Below are 19,959 nucleotides of genomic sequence, written 5' to 3'. Positions count from 1 at the left end.
TTCCAAACGACTCTTCTCTCAACTCTAGTTAGATTTTGTTCCACTTCCACACATATTCCACAATGCAGTTTAAAAAAACGATTATATTCAGGGTTAGGGCAATACCCTGATTTCTCAAATGCCATGTAAACACCTTACCCCGGTTAAGTTGAGTTCTCATAACCCGGTTAACAGTCCTAGAGAACTCCTTCAGTAACAGGGGTATTCCTGCATTTATACACCTTAGCCGGAGTATGGTCGGGTTAAGGGTCTGCGTAGGGATGTAACGGTATGAAAATTTAACCTCACGGTTATAGTGACCAAAATGATCATGGTTTTCGGTATTATCGCTGTATTTTTAAAAATGTGTTCAATATTTTCAGAAAGCATTGATAGGCCTACACAAGCTGAAATAGTTTCAAAATGTTTAACAGTGTTTATTATATTACAAAAATATAGGCTTGTAAAAACTATGGCTACTGAAACACTGGCCGGCTGTAGGGGGTCTGGTAAGAACTTGAACCAGAGATGTCCGACTTTGAGATCCAGGAAGATTTATTTACAACTCCAACATGTAGTTAATTATGAAGTTGTATTTGACATTACATGTGAAGTTGGATGTGGTTCTGAAATATAAACGTCTGGTTTCCTTTTTTGATTGTTCTGCCCAGTCCTAATCTGTTTCACCTGTTTCCCAGCCTTGTGTCACCTGTCTTGTGTTTCCTCATTACCCTGTGTATTTAGTCTTTGTGTTTCCCCTTGTCCTTTGTCAGATCATTGTGTGTTTCGTCTCATGTCTGTATTCCTTTGTGTTTGTTCCTGTCCGTGTTTTGCTCCAGTCTCTGAGTTTTGTGTTAGACTTCCCTGCGATCTCTGTGCTCTCATTTTGTTATTTTTGTTTCCCTTTTTTGCATTTTGGACTACCTCAGTTTTTACCCCTTGTGTTGTTTGTTGCGTTTTCGCTATTTTGGATTCCTGTTGGTTTGTACCCTGGATTTTTGTGTTGGAAATAAATCTTCACATCAAAACTATTCTGAGTTTTCCGCCTCTGCATTTTGGGTCCGCATTTTTCTCATGCCATCCACAACAATAGCCACCAGCATATAACAAGAAACATTACTAAGAATTACATTAATTGCTAATAATTAACATAAATGTAACATATTGCTCAGTAACACAAACTGAGAATAAGCCACATCTATTACAGCACACATATCCATAACGGAGCAAACAGTGTAATACACTTTTAATAGCTAAGCACGTGGCTCCACAGCATTAGTCTGTTTACTGGCAATTGCACAGTGCTAGCAAACTGCCCTAACACAACCTGAATATCAACACGTGGCTGCACAAGTAATATTAAACAATCTGCACATCTATCAGCTATGCAATAAGAAACACAGCAACAGCAATATTATCAAGGCGATAATATATCTCTCTCTCCAAATAAATGTCACGTCATAACACGGGCTAAACCACATCGCAGAACACTTATTGAAATATGGCAGTATAACCCATGAGAGTTTAGCAAGCTACAGAATAGTTTTAACATTCTGGGCTACACACATCACTTCAACAAGTCCGAAAACGGGAAACTAATGATGAAGAAAAAAGCTGTTCTGTCCCCTCCTCCTGTCTGAGCGCGAGTGATTGGCAGGAGATCAAAGCGATGACTCTCGTCACTCAATCATCTCAGGAGAGAGAGCAAGTTTTACTATGGCCTTTTTTAGAGAAAATCCCGCACACTGACCATTACGCAAGCAATAATTTATTTAGAAGAAAAATACAACATTTCGGTCTCAGACCTTCATCAGGTAAAGTATGGCCTTTTTTACAAAGCTGATAAATGTCCTGAGCGCTGTCATCTCCTCCTTCCGCCATGATTCCAACTTCAAGAAACACACTGTAGGCTACGCAGTGCGCCCACGCGGCAACTTCAGGAGACTCGGATGAAGCTGGGAACACGCGGTTTCCACACCGTAATCCACTGTGATAATAATGATATTTTAAATGAAAACGGTAATTGTTATCATCGACATTTTTACCGTGGTTTACCGTTACACCGGTAATCGTTACATCCCTAGGTCTGCGCATGCTGCAACTGCCCCTCCCTACTCAGGCAGCATCGGACACCGGGAGATGGCTAAACAGATTGTCCATCTCTGGGGCTGTCAACGCTGTGTCTCGGCAAAGAAGTGGAAGGAGCGAGCAGCTAACGCTAGTTAGCTAACAAAGTTAGCTTGCTAATTCCACCCGACACTGGTTAGATATAATGACCCAAACAAGTTGTCAGTCATCTGGCGAGAACACTGTGCTTCCCTACGCTGTAGAGCGTGTTGATGAAACATTAAGTTGTTAAATTTTTACTAATTCAGTGGCCTGTCTGTAATTTTGTAGAAGAAAAAGCCAGTTGTGCTATGGCAGAGCGCCGTCTACTGTACCGGAGGCAGAGTTACTGCTGAGTGCGAATGTCGCCAGATGACACAATTTTCTAAACACAGCCATACTGATAAATCCAGAGAGACTTTTGTGGAGCTGATAGTCTTAATTAGCTTTGTAGCAACTCATTTGGCAATGGCTTGATGTAACAGACTTTCAATATACGATACGATACGTATCACGATACATGGGTCGCAATTCAATGTATTGCAATATATTTTGATACTGTGCGTAAGGCGATATATTGGGATTTTGAGACATGATGTTCATAAAAGTCAAAGAAGTTTACTTTAGGTAAACACAGAAAATCAAACTGCCAGTTTGGGATTGTGGTTCCCAGGTTCTTAGTGAGCTAATGTTTATATGCTAAAGTAGGCCAAAGTTCAGTCATAGCTACATTGTTAGCTTCTAGCAAAAAGTCAGGCACTTTTAGGCACTGTTAGGCAAGGACACTAGTGGTGTGTGTCAGCATAGTCATGTAGCGGTAGGGGGTTTAAACACAACCACAAACATGAACCACTGTCTTACATGAATATTTTTATAACGTTTAAAAACGAACGTTGAACTTTTTTTCTTTTATAAAAAAAATCAATATTGCCTTTTTGAAAATCTAAACAGTATTGCAAAATAAAATATTGCGATACTCAAGTGTATAGATTTTTTTCATACACCCCTAATATATATATATATATATATATATATATATATATATATATATATATATATATATAGTATAAATAAAATAGTCGCGCACTACAGCTTTAAAAAAGGTGTACAACAGGAGTGCTTCAACAAAACGTATTTAGCTCCTTAAACAGCACTCAATAAAGCAACAAAACTGTTGAAATTATCAATCTGTATTGTTATTACTGGAATGCTGGCTTTATTATTTTTAATAATGTGTCTTAAATCTCTGGACTACTCTTACTTCTGTTCAGATTTCAGTTTTAGATGGTATGCTGGAGTTTTGAGCTGTTACTTTCTGTCAGGAAAGTGCACATTCCTAAAAATAAGGCCCGTATTTATCAAACCGCTACAAATTAAGTTCAGAACTTGAGTCAAAAATCAAAGTGTAAGACCCACAAACTTAAAAATAAAAGGCTAGTTATTACAACTAGTGCAGTGCCCGTTCAAAACGTGCCTGTTGTTAACGGGCCAATTGCTTGGCCTGCTCGCAGCTTTCTGGAGAACCTCTCATCCAAACAACCTTACACTTTACACTGCGCTTCCTTGGCTCCTGAGATATACACCTGTCATGACATAGTTGCGTCCCATAGATATAAATACGTACATACCGCCTTTTGCTTTTGAGATGCGTCTCTGCGCCGCCGTTTTGGGACAGACATCTGACCCGCTTGACAATAAAGACTTTTGTGTGACTTTTGTGTTGCTTTTGGATGTTCATGTGAAAGAAATGCCAAACTAAGTAACATGGAATAACATTTCACAGATGAAAAAGGTTTCTTACAATATTTTACTTTTGCGAACGTGTTGAATTCAGTATCCCAGGAGGTAACGTTAATCCTTTTAAGCTAACATAGAGTTAAGTGACTGGCTAGTCATTCCCCATAGACCCCCATGTTAAAAAATCCAAACTTTGTCTCTATAACTAATTTCCCCCTTCATGACAACTGTATGGGGGGTTGAAAGGCTTAAAGCAGCATTCAGTTACTATCTACATAAGATAAGGTATTTTGGTATGAAAACCCTCATTTTTAATTTAACCAAGGACCCTGTATCATAAATACATGTCTGGTATTAGTTACTGATGATCGAAATGTTTGAATTTCATACAATGCAACATCTCTGGTCTGTCTTTCTTCATCTGTTCATGAATGTTCTGTACAACACACTACACAGTGTGTACATAACACACTACTATCATACTGTATGTACCGTAGATCTCGTAGTGCACTCAGCACTGCACTTCCTTTGCAATACACCCACCAAGTGTGAATGCAATTGGCAATTGACAATTTGGGGTGGCAGTAGCTCAGTCTGTAGGGAGTTGGGTTGTGAACTGGAGGGTTGCTGGTTCAACTGAAGTACAGAGTGTAGATTGATAGCTAGAGAGATGCCAGGTCACCTCCTGGGCACTGCCAAGGTGCTCTTGAGCAAGGCCGCCTTGATGTATCTATGACTTGGGGTCATTGGTGGGTTTGGGGGCCTGAGGTGCTCTCTGAAAATGTTTTTGTTTGCTCACTTCCTGTGTCTTCTTTACAAACCTCCTGTAGCTGACATGGGTTTCGCCAGACTCTTCAACTCCCCCCTCAAGCCGCTGGCAGACCTCGACCCTGTGGTGGTCACCTTCTGGTACAGGGCCCCTGAGCTGCTGCTGGGGGCCCGGCACTACACCAAAGCTATCGGTGAGTCTCAGGCCACATGGGCTAAGAAAACCCTGGTGTGTGTGTGTGTGTGTGTGTGTGTGTGTGTGTGTGTGTGTGTGTGTGTGTGTGTGTGTGTGTGTGTGTGTGTGTGTGTGTGTGTGTGAACACACACCTCTCTGCACTAACTCAGGACTTTGACCCCTGATTGTTTGCTCCACTGAAACAAAGTAGCAGAATAATCTTTCAGTCTTTTAGTGTGTTTCCCCAAGGTCTCTCAGTGTAGGGACATGCATTCCTTTGTGGAAAGGAGTCCCCTGTGATCTATGGTCTTCATCATGAAGCAGCTCACGTGGAACATGAGACAACACTGTCAGTCTCAGGCCTCCACTGTGTTTGTGACTAAATGAATGAAAGAAAGACAGTCAGATATAAAAGCTGCACTCATTGTTTCTCAGAAATTCTTTCTCACTTTAACTTTTGCAGAAATAGCTAAATAAGATTTCACTTTTTGCATTAAAGTAGTAAAAAAATTAATTTACATATAAGATCATCAAACACTTTTGTGCATGCCACTAAATAAAACGTAAAGCTCATCTTCAAAAAGACAAAACTGTGTGTGTGTGTGTGTGTGTGTGTGTGTGTGTGTGTGTGTGTGTGTGTGTGTGTGTGTGTGTGTGTGTGTGTGTGTGTGTGTTTAAATGTACCAGATATCTGGGCAATTGGCTGCATCTTTGCGGAGCTGCTAACGTCCGAGCCCATCTTCCACTGTCGCCAGGAAGACATCAAAACCAGTAACCCTTTCCATCATGACCAGCTGGACAGGATATTCAGCGTCATGGGTTTCCCCGCAGGTCTGCACACAGTACACACAACTACAAATACACACAGCCTGCGTAAGCATGATGATCATGTTTAAAAAAAATAAAAACCTGAACTTAAAACCGTGAACTGTATCGGATGGTGAGTTGAGTGTATCGTTACGTCCCTTATTCTGTTGAATGTTTACTTAAAGGTGCCCCGTGGCGATTAAGTGTGTGCCCATTAGCACTAGAACATATCCTAGAGCTTTAACAAACACGTAGAGTACATGTCCTTCCATTTAATAATTAGACAACATCAAGTGATCCATTGATTTGCCACAGGGTCGTAATGGGAACAGCACAATCTGTTCATGATCTCGCGGTGGGAGTTTCACTTAAAGGTGCTCTAAGCGATGTCACACCATTTTTAGGTCACATACAGCAAACATCTCCTCATTATCCACTAGCTGCCTGGCCCCTGAACACAAAAACGCAGTCTCTGTAGACAGCCCAGGCTCCACAAACGCCAACAAAAACAAACTGCGCCAACCTGCACCACCAAACATAACAAACAGTGTTCCAGCCAGTAACCCACCAGAAGGATTTGGGGGTGGGGGTTGCGGGGTTAGAGCATGGAAGGGAGGGGGAGGGGAAACAGCTGTTACACAAACTCCTGGGCGTTTCATTTTTTGACCCTCATAGTTTTTAAAACTGTCCTATGGCAGTGACCCAGACAGTGATGTTTCCTGATTCCTGTACGGGACTCTCACACCGCCTCAAAACGGACTGACAAGTCTGAGGGCTGGTTACATGATTGGTCACACCGGGTTGTGTTTCTCAAAAAGTAGAATCTTTATCAACTTTTTTGCTGCGGTTTTCTTATTTTAAGATTATTTTTTGGCCATTTTCAGGCTGTGGTGACCCACAAGTAAGACTGAAAGAGACATTCACCAAGGGACTGTACCTTTAAGAGAGAGGTGTTTATGTTATGAGAGTTCCGGGTTTACGTGTGGTGGCCGCTGTTGCTCTCACTCGCTGTACAGTGTTGTATACTTTTTTAAGTGGAGAGTAAAGCTGACTCGACGCGTCTCCTGTCTCCTCACTTATTGCACTCCACATTGGTGACCCCTGACGCGAGTTGGATACGGCTGAATTATGTCGAACAACGACGGTGGTGAGAATGCTGCTGCTGCGGCGCCGGTGTTATGTGCCTTCTGGTTTTTCCACCTACTGGTTTCCGAGCCTGTCCAGATGCCGTGTAAACCTATCAACCTACCCACGTCAACAGATTCGCTACATATTCATAAACATTTTACTGGCCTTTGCATGTCGCAACTCAAAACTATACTGAACTGAAAATATAAGCCCTACATTACTATAACATTATACAGCGATGGAAAAGTGTAAAGTATTTAGTCCGCGCTGGATTGTCGTCATTTCCCTCCGCAAAATAAAAATTTAAGAGTCCACTTCACGTCAATACACTATCACATTTATCACACCAGCTACCAGGACATGACTTTATTTTTTTTTTCGGTCAGTAGGCCATGAATCACTGTTTATCTAGAGTACACGAACAACAGGTTACCTTGATTTAGGCTTAAAAAAAAAATATTTCATTAGGCACTCCAACCTTCTGTTACACTTTTCGCTGCTCGACGTGCAAGGATTCATCATAAATTATAAGCGACATTACGAGAAGTTCTGAAACAATGGGTCTAAAACAACTGGTTACACTAGCCTGGAAACGTGATCTCAAAGCTCTCAAACAACTACAATAACATGTTCCTTGGATTTATGAAAAGAAGCGATATTTCTATTGACATGGCTCACATGCCTACAGCTACGTTTCCAAAGTTATACAGCGCCATATGACAGAAGACAAAATATTTAACCCAATAAAGGATTTGCTGCTTTTCATTTTATGACATTAAACCTACCATGTTCGCCAATATTCCCACACACCGTATTCCAACCTCATTTATCTTGCAATCACGTAACACACGGAGCTTGTTCTGAATTGGTTCGAAACAACTTGCAATGATGCACTCTTAAGACGAGTGTTGAAAACAAGGTTCACCTTTCATCTTACACCAATTTCAAAACTGATCTTCTGATATCCGGGTGGTGACATAGAGCCTATAGGCTACAACGAAAACAATTCAAAGGTTGGGCGCAAACTATATTTCAAATTTCTTAAACAGAACTTTGTAGCCTATTGTAGGGGTTTCAAATACGTTATCTTCCGTCGTAAACATAACGTTGTAGGCTATTGGAAACGTAGAACAAGGTCAATAGAAATATTGCTTCTTTTCATATCCAAGGTAGCCTATTGTAGCTGTGAGAACCTCGAGATCATGCATTTCCAGCCCAGGGTAACCAGTTGTTTTAGACCCATTGTTTCACAATCCGTGTGCTGCCTGCTATAATTTATGATGAATCCTTGCACATGGGCAGCGCAGAGGTGTAGCAGAAGGTTGGAGTGCATGATATAGTTATGTTTTTAAGCCTAAATCAAGGTAACCTGTTGTTTCGGAGTACTCAGATAAACAGTGATTCATGGCCTACGGGAAAAGAAAAAAAAAACATCGTCCTGGTACCAGGTGTGAAAAGGAAAGAGGGAGGAGGAAAAGGAAGTTTTTTTTTTATTTTTGCTGAGGGAGGTACGAATCCAGCGCGACACGGATCATCCTAAATACTTTTAAAACACATTTTTCCCGCTGTACAATGTTATAGTAATGTAGGGCTCATATTTTCAGTTCAGTTCAGTATAGTTTTGATTTGAGTTGCGACATGCAAAGGCCAGTAAAATGTTTATGAATATGTAGCGAATCTGTTGACGTGGGTAGGTTGATAGGTTTACACGGCATCTGGACAGGCTCGGAAACCAGTAGGTGGAAAAACCAGAAGGCACATAACACCGGCCGCTGCTAGCGCCGCGGCTAATGTCGGCGCTATCTACGCTGCCACCATCAAGTTACCGGACTTTTGGCAGCACAGCCCGCGGCCGTGGTTTCAACACATCGAGGCACAGTTCCAGCTGAGGGGAATAACGCAGGATGTTACAAAGTATTTCCACGTGGTATCGGCCTTAGATGCCTCGACGACAGCCAGGGCTATGGCGCTGTTAGAGGCTCCTCCGGCTGATGGCAAGTACGACGCGCTCAAAACATTCCTGTTGAAACTCTTTGAACTGTCTGAGCTGGAGAAAGCAGACCGCCTGCTGTCCCTGACCAGCCTTGGTGACCGCAAGCCGTCCGAGTTAATGGAGAGGATGCTGGCTGTGCTGGGCACGGCGGATCCCTCATTCCTCTTCGCCCACATCTTCCTGCGGCAGCTTCCAGCACCCGTGCGCACTGCACTGGCCTGCTCCCCCCCTCACTTCCTCCAGAGACTATCGGGCGCTGGCTGTGGAGGCAGACAGGATTTTCCTTGCCAACCGGCAGCAGTTTGTCCATGCGCTGCTACCCCCCCGGCACACGTCTGCCCCGCTTCCACCCCCGGAGGACGACTCGGACACCGCAGCTGCTGTGACGGCCCGCCGACAGCGTGAGGACGGGTGGTGTTATTACCATTCCAGGTTTGGGGCCAAGGCCAAGCAGTGTTGCCAGCCTTGCAGTTTTGGAGCCCAGGGAAAAGCCAGGGCCGGCGCTCATTAGCAGCTATGGGCGCTGGCCGTGACTGCAAGCTGTTATTCGTCACTGACACCTTGTCCGGCCGGCGACTGTTGGTCGATTCTGGGGCTCAGCGCAGCATTCTGCCGGCGAAGCCTGTGGACACAATGGCTGGCGGGCATGGCCCCTCGATGGACGCCGCCAATGGCACACCTATTCGTACCTATGGCATGAGGTATGTGGAAGTGTGTTTCAGCGGGCGGCGTTTTGGCTGGGACTTCATCATGGCCGCCGTGTCTACGCCGCTCCTGGGGGCAGATTTCCTCTGTGCTTATAGACTGTTGGTGGATGTTACAAACTGCCGCCTGATCAACACCCTCTCTTTTGCTTCGTACCCCTGCACGCTTGGAGGGGTGGGAGCTCTTTGACTGTCGAACACGCTTGCCACCGGGGACCTGTATCAATGCCTGCTGGCTGAGTTCCCTGATATCATCACGCCCACGTTTTCATCGGCGGTGGCTAAGCATGGCGTGGAGCACTACATCACCACGGTTGGCCCCCCAGTCTATGCACGAGCCCGGCGCCTCGACTCTGCCAAGCTCGCAATTGCCAAGGAGGAGTTCGCCACCATGGAGCACCTCAGCATCGTGCGCCGCTCCAACAGCCCGTGGGCCTCCCCCCTGCATATGGTGACCAAGGCTGATGGCGGTTGGCGTCCCTGTGGTGATTTCCGTCGCCTGAACAACGCCACCACCCCCGACCGGTACCCAGTGCCACACACACAGGACTTTTCTGCCCACCTGGCCGGCGCCACGATCTTTTCGAAGGTGGGCCTGGTGCGCGGTTACCACCAGGTGCCCGTCCACCCGCAGGATGTCCCCAAGACAGCGGTCATCACACCCTTCGGCCTTTTCGAATTCCTACGGATGCCTTTCGGCCTGAAGGGTGCAGCGCAGACGTTTCAGCACCTCATGGATTCTGTGCTGCGGGACATGCCGTTCCAGTTTGTTTACTTGGACGACATTCTTGTGGCCAGCGCGTCCGCGGATGACCACCTGACGCATCTCCGGCAGCTGTTCGACCGGCTCAGTGAGCATGGCCTCATCATCAACCCGGCCAAGTGCGAGTTTGGCCGGTCGTCCATCACCTTCCTCGGCCACCACGTCACCCCGCAGGGAGCCGTCCCCCTCCCTGCCAAGGTGGATGCCGTCGCCAGTTTCCCACGCCCACGCACTGTGAAGTCCCTGCAGGAGTTCCTGGGCATGGTGAACTTCTACAACCGTTTCCTCCCCCGTGCGGCCCAACTCATGCGACCCTTGTACGACGCCTTGCGGGGTAGGAGGCCGGCGGACTTGTTGGATTGGTCCCCAGGGATGACTGATGCTTTTGATGCTGCCAAAACCGCACTGGCCAACGCTGCTCTGCTGGCGCACCCGTCTCCTACCGCCCCAGTTGCTCTTACTACAGACGCCTCTGATTACGCCGTGGGGGCTGTGTGTGAACAGTGGGTGGGCGGAGCCTGGCAGCCGCTGGCTTTTTTCAGCAGGAAGCTTCGTGACAACGAGAGGAAATACAGCGCCTTTGACAGAGAGCTCCTGGGTCTTTTCCTCGCCACCCGTCATTTCCGTTTCCTGTTGGAAGGCCGGCGGTTCACGGCTTTCGTTGACCACAAACCGCTGATGTTCGCCATGGCCAAGTCTTCGGAGCCATGGTCTGGTCGACAGCAGCGTCAGCTCTCTGCCATCTCCGAGTACACCACTGACATTCAGCACGTGGCCGGCAAAGACAATTTTTTCGCCGACTGCCTCTCCCGGGCCGTCACTGGGTCCGTCCACTTGGGCCTAGACTACGCAGCCATGGCTGAGGATCAGACCACGGACTCTGAGGTGCAAGCCTACAGGACAGCCCCCACGGCGCTGCTCATGGAAGATGTGGTGTTTGACGCAGCCAACGCTACACTCCTCTGCGACGTCTCCACTGGCCAACCGCGCCCCATGGTACCTGCTGGCTGGAGGCGTAAGATTTTTTGACGCCTTCCACGGGCTTTCCCACCCAGGGGTGAGGGCCTCTACCAAGCTGGTGGGGGCCAAGTTCGTCTGGCCAGGCCTGCGGAGGGACGTCAGGACCTGGGCTGCTGCCTGTGTGGCGTGCCAGCGCGCAAAGGTGACTCGTCATACCAAGGCCCCCTTGGCACCCTTCAAAGTGCCTGAGAGACGTTTTGATCATGTGAATGTGGACCTGGTGGGCCCACTTCCCCCCTCCCGTGGTTACACCTACCTCCTCACCATGGTGGACAGGACCACCAGGTGGCCAGAAGTGGTTCCCCTGTCCTCCACTACAGCAGCTGAGGTGGCCCGGGCGTTCATTATGGCTTGGGTGGCCCGTTTCGGCACGCCATCTGACCTCTCCTCGGACAGAGGTCCGCAGTTCACATCGGAGCTTTGGACTGCGGTCGCTGAGGTCTTGGGGGTAAAGGTCCACCGTACCACAGCCTATAACCCACAGAGCAACGGACTTTGCGAGCGGTTTCATCGTGACATGAAGGCTGCGCTCAGGGCCAGCCTTACGGGCAGCGACTGGGCTGACCGCCTCCCATGGGTTATGCTTGGCCTCCGCTCCGCCCCCAAGGAAGATCTTCAAGCCTCATCGGCCGAGCTGGTATACGGCCAGCCTCTCCGCGTCCCGGGGGAGTTTCTTCCAGATGCCACGGCCCCGTGGTCGGTTGCCTCCCATCGTGCTGCGTCCCGGGATGTTGCCGACGCTTTCGTTCCTGTTCCAACGTCTCACCATGGCCTCCCCCAGTCCTATGTTCCCAAGGATTTGCCGTCAGCAAAGTATGTCTTCATCCGCCACGATGGCCATCGTGCCCCGCTGCGGCCCCCCTATGATGGGCCCTTCCGTGTCCTGGCGGGAGGGTCTAAGAACTTTGTTGTGGATATGGGGGGCAGGCCTGAGCGGGTGGCTATAGACCGTCTCAAGCCTGCTCATGTGGATATTGGCGAGCCGCTTCAGCTGGCCCAGCCCCCACGGCGAGGGCGCCCCCCTGCGGCGGCCTCGGCCCCTGCCCCTCCCCCGGCCCTGCCCCTCGCCCTTCTCCTGTTAAGCGCAGCCGTTATGGCCGCCTGGTCCGCCCCCCTATACGTTGACCTTTCTAGGGACTGTTATGAGCTGGACTTCTGTTTTGCACTGGCGTATAGATCCTATGTTCTCTTTGGGGTACCTGTTCGGTCTGGCCCTGTTATTGTAGGTGAATTCTGGGGGGGCCTGTGTGGTGACCCACAAGTAAGACTGAAAGAGACATTCACCAAGGGACTGTACCTTTAAGGGAGAGGTGTTTATGTTATGAGAGTTCCGGGTTTACATGTGGTGGCCGCTGTTGCTCTCGCAGTACAGTGTTGTATACTTTTTTAAGTGGAGAGTAAGTACTTGACGCGTCTCCTGTCTCCTCACTTATTGCACTCCACAAGGCCTTTATTTTGATAGGACAACTGAAGACATGAAAGGGGAGAGAGGGGGGGGAATGATATTCAGCAAAGGGCCGGAGGTCGGAGTCGAACCCGGGGCCACTGCGTCGAGGAGTGAACCTCTATACATGGGCGCCTGCTCTACCAACTGAGCTATCCGGGCGCTGTGCTGTGGTTTTCTTTCCTGCGTTTTCGCAGGACTGTCTGAGGACCGCTATGTGAACCCAACCTTACTCATAAAACACTAGCAATTATATATATATATATATATATATATATATATATATATATATATAAAGTTGTAGTATGTTTGTACTTTGTATTCCACAGATAAGGACTGGGAAGACATTAGGAAGATGCCAGAGTATCCAACACTGCAGAAAGACTTCAGGAGGACAACGTGAGTGATGATCAGAAACATATAAACCAATAAACCAAATATGAAATACAGTCACATAGATTTTTGTTGTTGTCGATGTATTGTTGTGTTTTCTCATTTCTCAGGTATGCAAACAGCAGCTTAATCAAATACATGGAGAAGCATAAAGTGAAACCAGACAGCAAAGTGTTTCTGTTGGTGGGTACACACACACACCATCATATATGCACACATCTTATGTCTCGGATTCTTTTGGTTTGCAGAAGAACTATTTTGGGAAAAACATTTTGAAAATCTTGTTTCGTCCCTTAGAACTTTGCATACTGCGTTGCGTGTTGAACTGCATTATGACTAATAACAGCCCTGAGGTGTGTGAGAGGGATGTGTCACAGAGTTAACATGTAGAAACCCTGTTAACAGATCTATGTTACCTAAATGATGGACTGGTTAACCTTTAGCTAGTCTATATCCTCGACGTTCCACTTCCGGGATTGTTCCGGTGCCGCAGGAAATTCCACCGGATGCATGTCTCTTCGCCGATGTCCATCTCCTTCCTCTTTCTTTGTTTTGTCATTCTAAACTCTGATGGATTTCTGAGGACTATGGTTAACTGCCCCTCAGATCTCTGCAGGGTAAATCCAGACAGCTAGCTAGACTATCTGTCCTATCTGAGTTTTCTCTCGCATGACTATTCTATAGCGGCTCCAGCTTAGCTCCGCCCAAGGCGATTGTGATTGGTTTAAAGAAATGGCAATAAACCAGAGCATGTTTTTCTCCCATCCCAGAATGCTGTGTGGACTAGCCAGACCCTCCTCTGCTCCGCAGCGTGTGGATGGACTGGCAAAGCAAGGCTAACCTTTAGCAGACTTTAACATACTTATCACAATTTCTGGCTACTGAAAATACTTCTTGCTACTGAAAATAAACAGGAGCCTCAATCAATTCACACATTCATTAGTATGAGGATGGTTATAAAGAATAGGACTGGATGCGCTCAACTCACGTAGATACTTAGAAAGCTTAGAAGGCTGGGTGCTGGATCCTAAAAGTGAACAATCATAAATAAAGCTACTAGGACAGCACTCCAGTTTGATAGTTTATTGCCACAACGGAATTTTCGGGTAGCAGTGTATTCAAAACCATTAATGATGGCTGCATTCCACTGGTCCTGGTATTGTGCATGCTGGTTCACTGAAATAGCTTACTGGGACACTTGATGGAATTGAATTCGGGCCTTAAAAGTATGGCCCGAAAAGGCCCGAGCCCGACAAGTACATTTTGATTGACAGCTTTTTAAAAGCCCGAACCCGTTTACAGCCCGACTGTACAAAAGGCCGTCTATCAGCAACATTAGAGTGTCGGAGAATAGCGCGGACACGCGCTTCACACCGCGAGCGGGCACACGCACCACTCGGCGGAAAAGGGAGAGAAAGAAAAAAGAGACTGCGCCGCACGCACACAGCTCCTTTGTCTTTCGTAAAAAATGAGTCATTTATACATGTTTTAACATCATTTATTCATGTCTAACTGAGGCTATAGGCCACTTGGAAGTTGGAACAAAGAAACAGGCTAAGTCCTCCAGAGACCAGCCTCTGTTTCACCTCCTCAGGATCCATTTTCACGCTAATCGAAACGCATCAGCTGACCGCTCATTACCATGCAACCCGAAGCGCGAGCCCGAGCCCGGCCCGAGCCCGTGTAAAAAATTATAGAAATTAAGACCGAACCCGTTGGGTCCCGTCGGGTTCGGGCAAAGATCTTCAGCTCTATGTTAAGGTTATCGATTTCAGCGGTGTTTTTCTTACTATGACAAGTCAAAATGTCTGCTGTGAAAAAGGTTCATTGGAAACTTGACAATTTGTCAATAAAGTAAAAAGAAAAATAGAAGTTTGCCAACAATGCTGAGGGCAGACGCTTCGCAGCAACAGCGGTCTTAGCAGCTGAGGAGACAGATAGCAGAGAGTCCGCTAACTTGTTGCTCCCGTGAAAATAATTCATAATTTCTGCTTTTTTCAACAACAAATAGGCCCAATTTCACATAAATGAGGTTTGTTGACCAATGTTCCAAGAATAAGTGTAAAGCGTATTATTAAAACAACACAAGTTGGAGGCCGGGTTGGTTCAGTGGGTAGAGCAGGTGCACATATACTGAGAGGTTTAGACCCAGAGGTCCAGGATTCCAATCCGAACTGTGACGATTTCCTGCATGTCTTCCCCCTCTCTCTTTCTCTCTCTCTCCCCTTTCTCTCCTAGCTGTCCTGTCAAATTAAAGGCGGAAAAGCCCAAAAAAATTATCTTCAAAAAAAATTTATAAAAACAACACAAGTTGGTGTTAGTGGTGCATATAAGTGACCAAATCATAAAAAAAACAAGGGTTAAACTAAACAATGCAGAAAATGTCCTCGTACTTTGTGACTGTATATTAAGGGGTCCTGCAGACACCACTATAATAACAACACTGTGATTCTTCTCTGCCTTCAGCTCCAGAAACTCCTCACCATGGACCCCACCAAAAGAATCACATCAGAGCAGGCGCTGCAGGACCCCTACTTCCTGGAGGAGCCGTTGCCAACCACCGAGTGAGCTTTCCTTTGTCTTGATTCAGGCCCACACTGATTCACTTCTTTAAGTATGAGGAAAATGCCCTTTAACTTCTAACCTACCTTCCTATTCCCCCTCCCCCTCCCCCCCCTGTATTTTTGTTGTTATGGTGGAATCAGAGTGGAACATGCAGAAACATTTACATCACTGATTCTCTGTGATTGCCTCTAGTGTGTTTGCTGGGTGTCAGATCCCCTACCCAAAACGAGAGTTTCTAAATGAAGACGAGCCAGAGGAGAAAACCGAAAAGGTAAAAAAAATAAAAATAAAAAAATAAATCAACTGGCCACTCCACCAGTTTCATTTCATGACTTTAAAGTTCTCATATTATGCTCATTTTGAGGTTCATAATTGTATTTAGAGTTTGTAGCAGAATTGGTTTACATGGTTTCATTTTCAAAAAAACACCATATTTTTGTTGTACTGCACATTGCTGCAGCTCCTCTTTTCACCCTGTGTGTTGAGCTCTCTGTTTTAGCTACAGAGTGAGACATCTCACTTCTGTTCCATCTTTGTTGGGAGTCGCACGTGTGCAGTACCTAGGTAAGGACTACTAGCCAGTCAGGAGCAGAGTATGAGGGCGTGCCCTGACAGTACCTAGGTAAGGACTACTAGCCAGTCAGGAGCAGAGGTATGAGTGACAGTACCAAGGGACTACTAGCCAGTCAGAAGCAGAGTATGAGGGCGTGCCCAAGTACCTAGGTAAGGACTACTAGCCAGTCAGAAGCAGAGTATGAGGGCGTGCCACGCTAGCAGCTAGGCGAGCATTATAACGTGTGTTACAAAGTGACCACGTCTGTCTCTGAAGTAAAGGCTGGACTACAGTAGAGCTGTTTGGAGCAGTTTGTGAACAGTGGTTTCTGTTGGAGATGGTAAGTCCCTTTGGGGGGGACTTTGGGCTTTTTCACTTTGTAAACCTATAAGGTGCACACAAAAAGATATATAACACAATAAAGGAAAGGGAAAAAGCCAAAAAGCATAATATGAGCACTTTAAATAGCTTTCAGACTCACATCCTGTGTTTGAAGTGGCCACAGAGAATATTTAAGGGCGTTTTCACACCTGTAGTTCGTTTGCTTTGGTCCGAATCAGTTGGTGAGTTAGTAAACTTGCAGTGAATTGCCCTCGGTCGGTTTGGTTTGGTTTCACACCTGGAAAAATCCAAGCGTACCAAAATGCGTCATTACAAATCATGCAAGAACGTCCAGCCCTCTTATTGGTCGGATATGTCTGGGGGCGGGAGCAAGAAAGTAAATACAGGAAGAAGGTCCTGTGTTCTGGTCTAGTGGTCAAACCAGCTCATTTCATTAAAATGATCAGACATTGTTTCGCAAGAGACGTTACTACGTCTGCTCTGGTCACCGAGACTTCGCTCTGCTCTGCCGGCGTCTGTCTCCAATTTTAGCGGCAGCTGGTTTGACCACGGCGATACGAGTGACGGACGGCGAGCTTGACCGCTGTCTGTTTCTGTGATAGAAACACTGCAAGCTGCTACAGTTTGCTGCTCTGCTGCATCGCAGATTGCTAAACACACCTGACTACAGGAGACATTAGCTCAGACTGGAGGAGTACATATAGTTGGTGCGGTTCGAGTACGGATCACGTTCTCACTACAAACGAGTTCGACTGCCGCGTTCTCACCTGTCCAAACGAAGCGCACCAGCGGGGCAAACGAACTCTAGTTTGATTCAACCGAACTAAAAGCTGTCGGTGTGAAAACGCCCTTATTCTCATAATAGGGATGAGTCTGCATTCACACAGCCTGCGTCGGCAGGTCATCATTTTGAATGGGGGTAGTGCGTTTAGGCTGTGGCGGGTTTTGCCACAGGGGGCACAGGAAACAAAACGCAGCGGGCCTGTGGCAAAAAGTTGAGACCGACTCAACTTTTTGAGAAACGCAACCCCAGTTAGTTTTGAGGCGGTGTGAGTGTCCCGTACAGTAAACGGAGAAACATCACTGCCTCTACTGCTGCCACAAGAAAGCTTTAAAACACCAAACACAATGTTTGCCAAACAACAAAGCACAGTCGATCTGTCTCGCTCGTATCTTTTCTTTCTCTCTTTCTCCGTGACGTCGAGCTCTATAAACGATCTGACCGAAAACAGTAACTGTGAAATATAGAGCCTTCTTGTGCTACATTGGAGGGGGTTAAAGGAAACACAACAGGACGTCGCACAAACGGGCAGTTTCGGTGACACTCCCACACTGTCGCACAGCCCTGCGGAAGATCGCCGGATTTCTTGTTTTGGTGTGAACGGGCCCTAATGAGCATAATTTTTGGACGTCCACACAGTTCTGACAAGTTGAAAATAGCACAGCTCGGTGTTGGGTGTTATTCGAAATACCTGCACAGCATAAATGATCTACAATATTGTCAATCTAGATCTTGGTAGGAACCTCCATCATATTAAAAGAACATGACGTGCTTCAATGGAAGCCTGTGGAAACTAGTGAGATTGTATTACTGTCCAGAGAGATTAATGCCAGAGGAAGAAACACAGCAGCTGGACAAACATGAGCAGCTGATTCAAGCCTCGAGACACACAGGTAAAAGTTGCAGGGTTTAGCTGTAATGTTCGACACATTCTGCAGTATCTTTCCTGGCCAGTACAGCAGTTTGTTTAGCTTTACAAGTATGTGGTTTGCATTTTTATAGCACTTTTTGGTAACACTTTACTTGAAGGTATCTACATAAGAGTGACATGACATTGTCATGAACACATGACACAGTCACGACTAGGGCTGGGTACCGAACGTCGATACTTTTATGGCACCGAAAAAGAATTTCAGTGCTAAATTTCGGTTCCAAATGCGTCTGAGCAATCTGTCCTCTCTGCATATTGACACAGAGCGGAGCTCCGACCGACACACACACACACACACACACACACACACACACACACACACACACACGGAGAGGTGCGGACGGAGTAAACTGTCTGCAGTTTTGTTGAAGTCACAGAGAGTCACGGTTGGTTTCAAGTGTGGTTACAGTTTTTCAAAACTTTGATATGATAGTAATGGCGAGCCGAAAGTGGTCACTGTGCTGAGATTCCCTCTCCCCTTAAAGTGGACATAATATGCTTTTCCTTACATTTCTGTCATATCTACAATGTTATAATGTTGGATTTTCATGTTAAACGTGGCCAAAACGTTCAGATTTCCAACTGTTCTGAATGCTCCGTTTTCAACAGTTTTTTTCTACTCTCGGCTGAGTCTCACGCAACTCTAAGCCGCTCTTTTCCAGCCTTCTCTGATTGGTCATCTGCTCCAGGTAGGCAGGACTGGAGTGTAGCTACATGCTAACGGCAGTAAAATATGTCATCTTGGCTGCCAGTGTTGTTAAATTCTTCGCAATGCCAGTTCACATTACCCCTGAAACATTTCCGGTTATGTAGTATTTGGTTTAAAAGCCTTTATCTGTTTTGACTGTAGAAAGAGCTGCTATATTCTATTAGTGTCCACTGCTAACTATAGTAGCTACATGCTAACGGCAGTCAAAGATGTCGTCTTGGCTGCCAATTTGTTAAATTCTCCCCAATTTCGGGTCGCATTTTTTCTGAAACATGTCCGATTGGGTAGTGTTTGGTTCAGAAGCCTTCATCTGCGTCAATCTAACATAATATTAAGTAGCTGCATGCTAACGCGAGATACCTTTAATCTTGGCGGCCAATGCTGGTTTTTCCCAATTTCAGGGTGAGCGTGTCAGCTGCGTGGCGTGTCCGTTTATATTTCGGCTCCCATGGTAACAGGTTAGAGCTTACACACTGCCTGCGTGACAAGCGCGTCTCAGGCGCAGTTCGAGCCACGCCGAAAACACGTGCCTGCTAGAAATAGAACCGACGCCTATTTTTCACGCGACACGCAAGCGTGTTGGAAGTGTTTCCAGGAAAAATAGAATAGGAAAAGATGTTTATATGTCATTTAGACACTAATACATATTAATTATTATTTTAACCTTTATTTATTCAGGGGAGGTTCACTGAGAGGCAGCCTCTCTTTTGCAGGACCACCCTGATCACATTCACACACATTCATACCTGGAAGCTGCCCAGTACAACCACAGTCTGATCTGCTGGCCACTGAGCAGCTCCACTGGAGCGCTTGGGGTTAAGGGCCTTGCTCATGGGTACCTCAGTGGTGGTAATGAGGGAGGGACAAGCGCTGCTCTTTCACTTTCCCCACCCAGATTTTATCCTGTCAGTCTGGGGATTGAACCGACGGCCTCCCGGTCACAAGCTTGCTTCTCTAACCTTTAGGCCACTACTAATAAATGACATGTTGATGTTTGAAAGTCTCTAGGTTTTGAAATAAATGCAGATACAAAAAAATGTATTTTCTAATATTGCACCTGT

General features: G+C 46.4%; 1 protein-coding gene across 5 annotated transcripts in view; it reads left to right on the top strand.

The window, feature by feature from the left end:
- Positions 1-19,959, top strand: part of cdk19 (cyclin-dependent kinase 19) — an 87,572-nt gene that overhangs the window by 64,019 nt on the left and 3,594 nt on the right. For 4 of the 5 annotated variants that reach the window (XM_039781594.1, XM_039781589.1, XM_039781593.1 and 1 more), the window contains exons 6-11: positions 4,653-4,784; positions 5,453-5,596; positions 12,954-13,023; positions 13,128-13,200; positions 15,484-15,581; positions 15,775-15,853. In XM_039781594.1, the coding sequence (XP_039637528.1) occupies positions 4,653-4,784; positions 5,453-5,596; positions 12,954-13,023; positions 13,128-13,200; positions 15,484-15,581; positions 15,775-15,853 (596 nt within the window). The remainder of the gene's footprint in view (positions 1-4,652; positions 4,785-5,452; positions 5,597-12,953; positions 13,024-13,127; positions 13,201-15,483; positions 15,582-15,774; positions 15,854-19,959) is intronic. The other variant, XM_039781591.1, reaches the window with a different exon arrangement.

This window comes from Perca fluviatilis, chromosome 18 (assembly GCF_010015445.1).
Source record: "Perca fluviatilis chromosome 18, GENO_Pfluv_1.0, whole genome shotgun sequence".
Lineage (NCBI taxonomy): Eukaryota > Metazoa > Chordata > Actinopteri > Perciformes > Percidae > Perca > Perca fluviatilis.
This window is presented reverse-complemented; position numbering and strand designations above follow the sequence as displayed.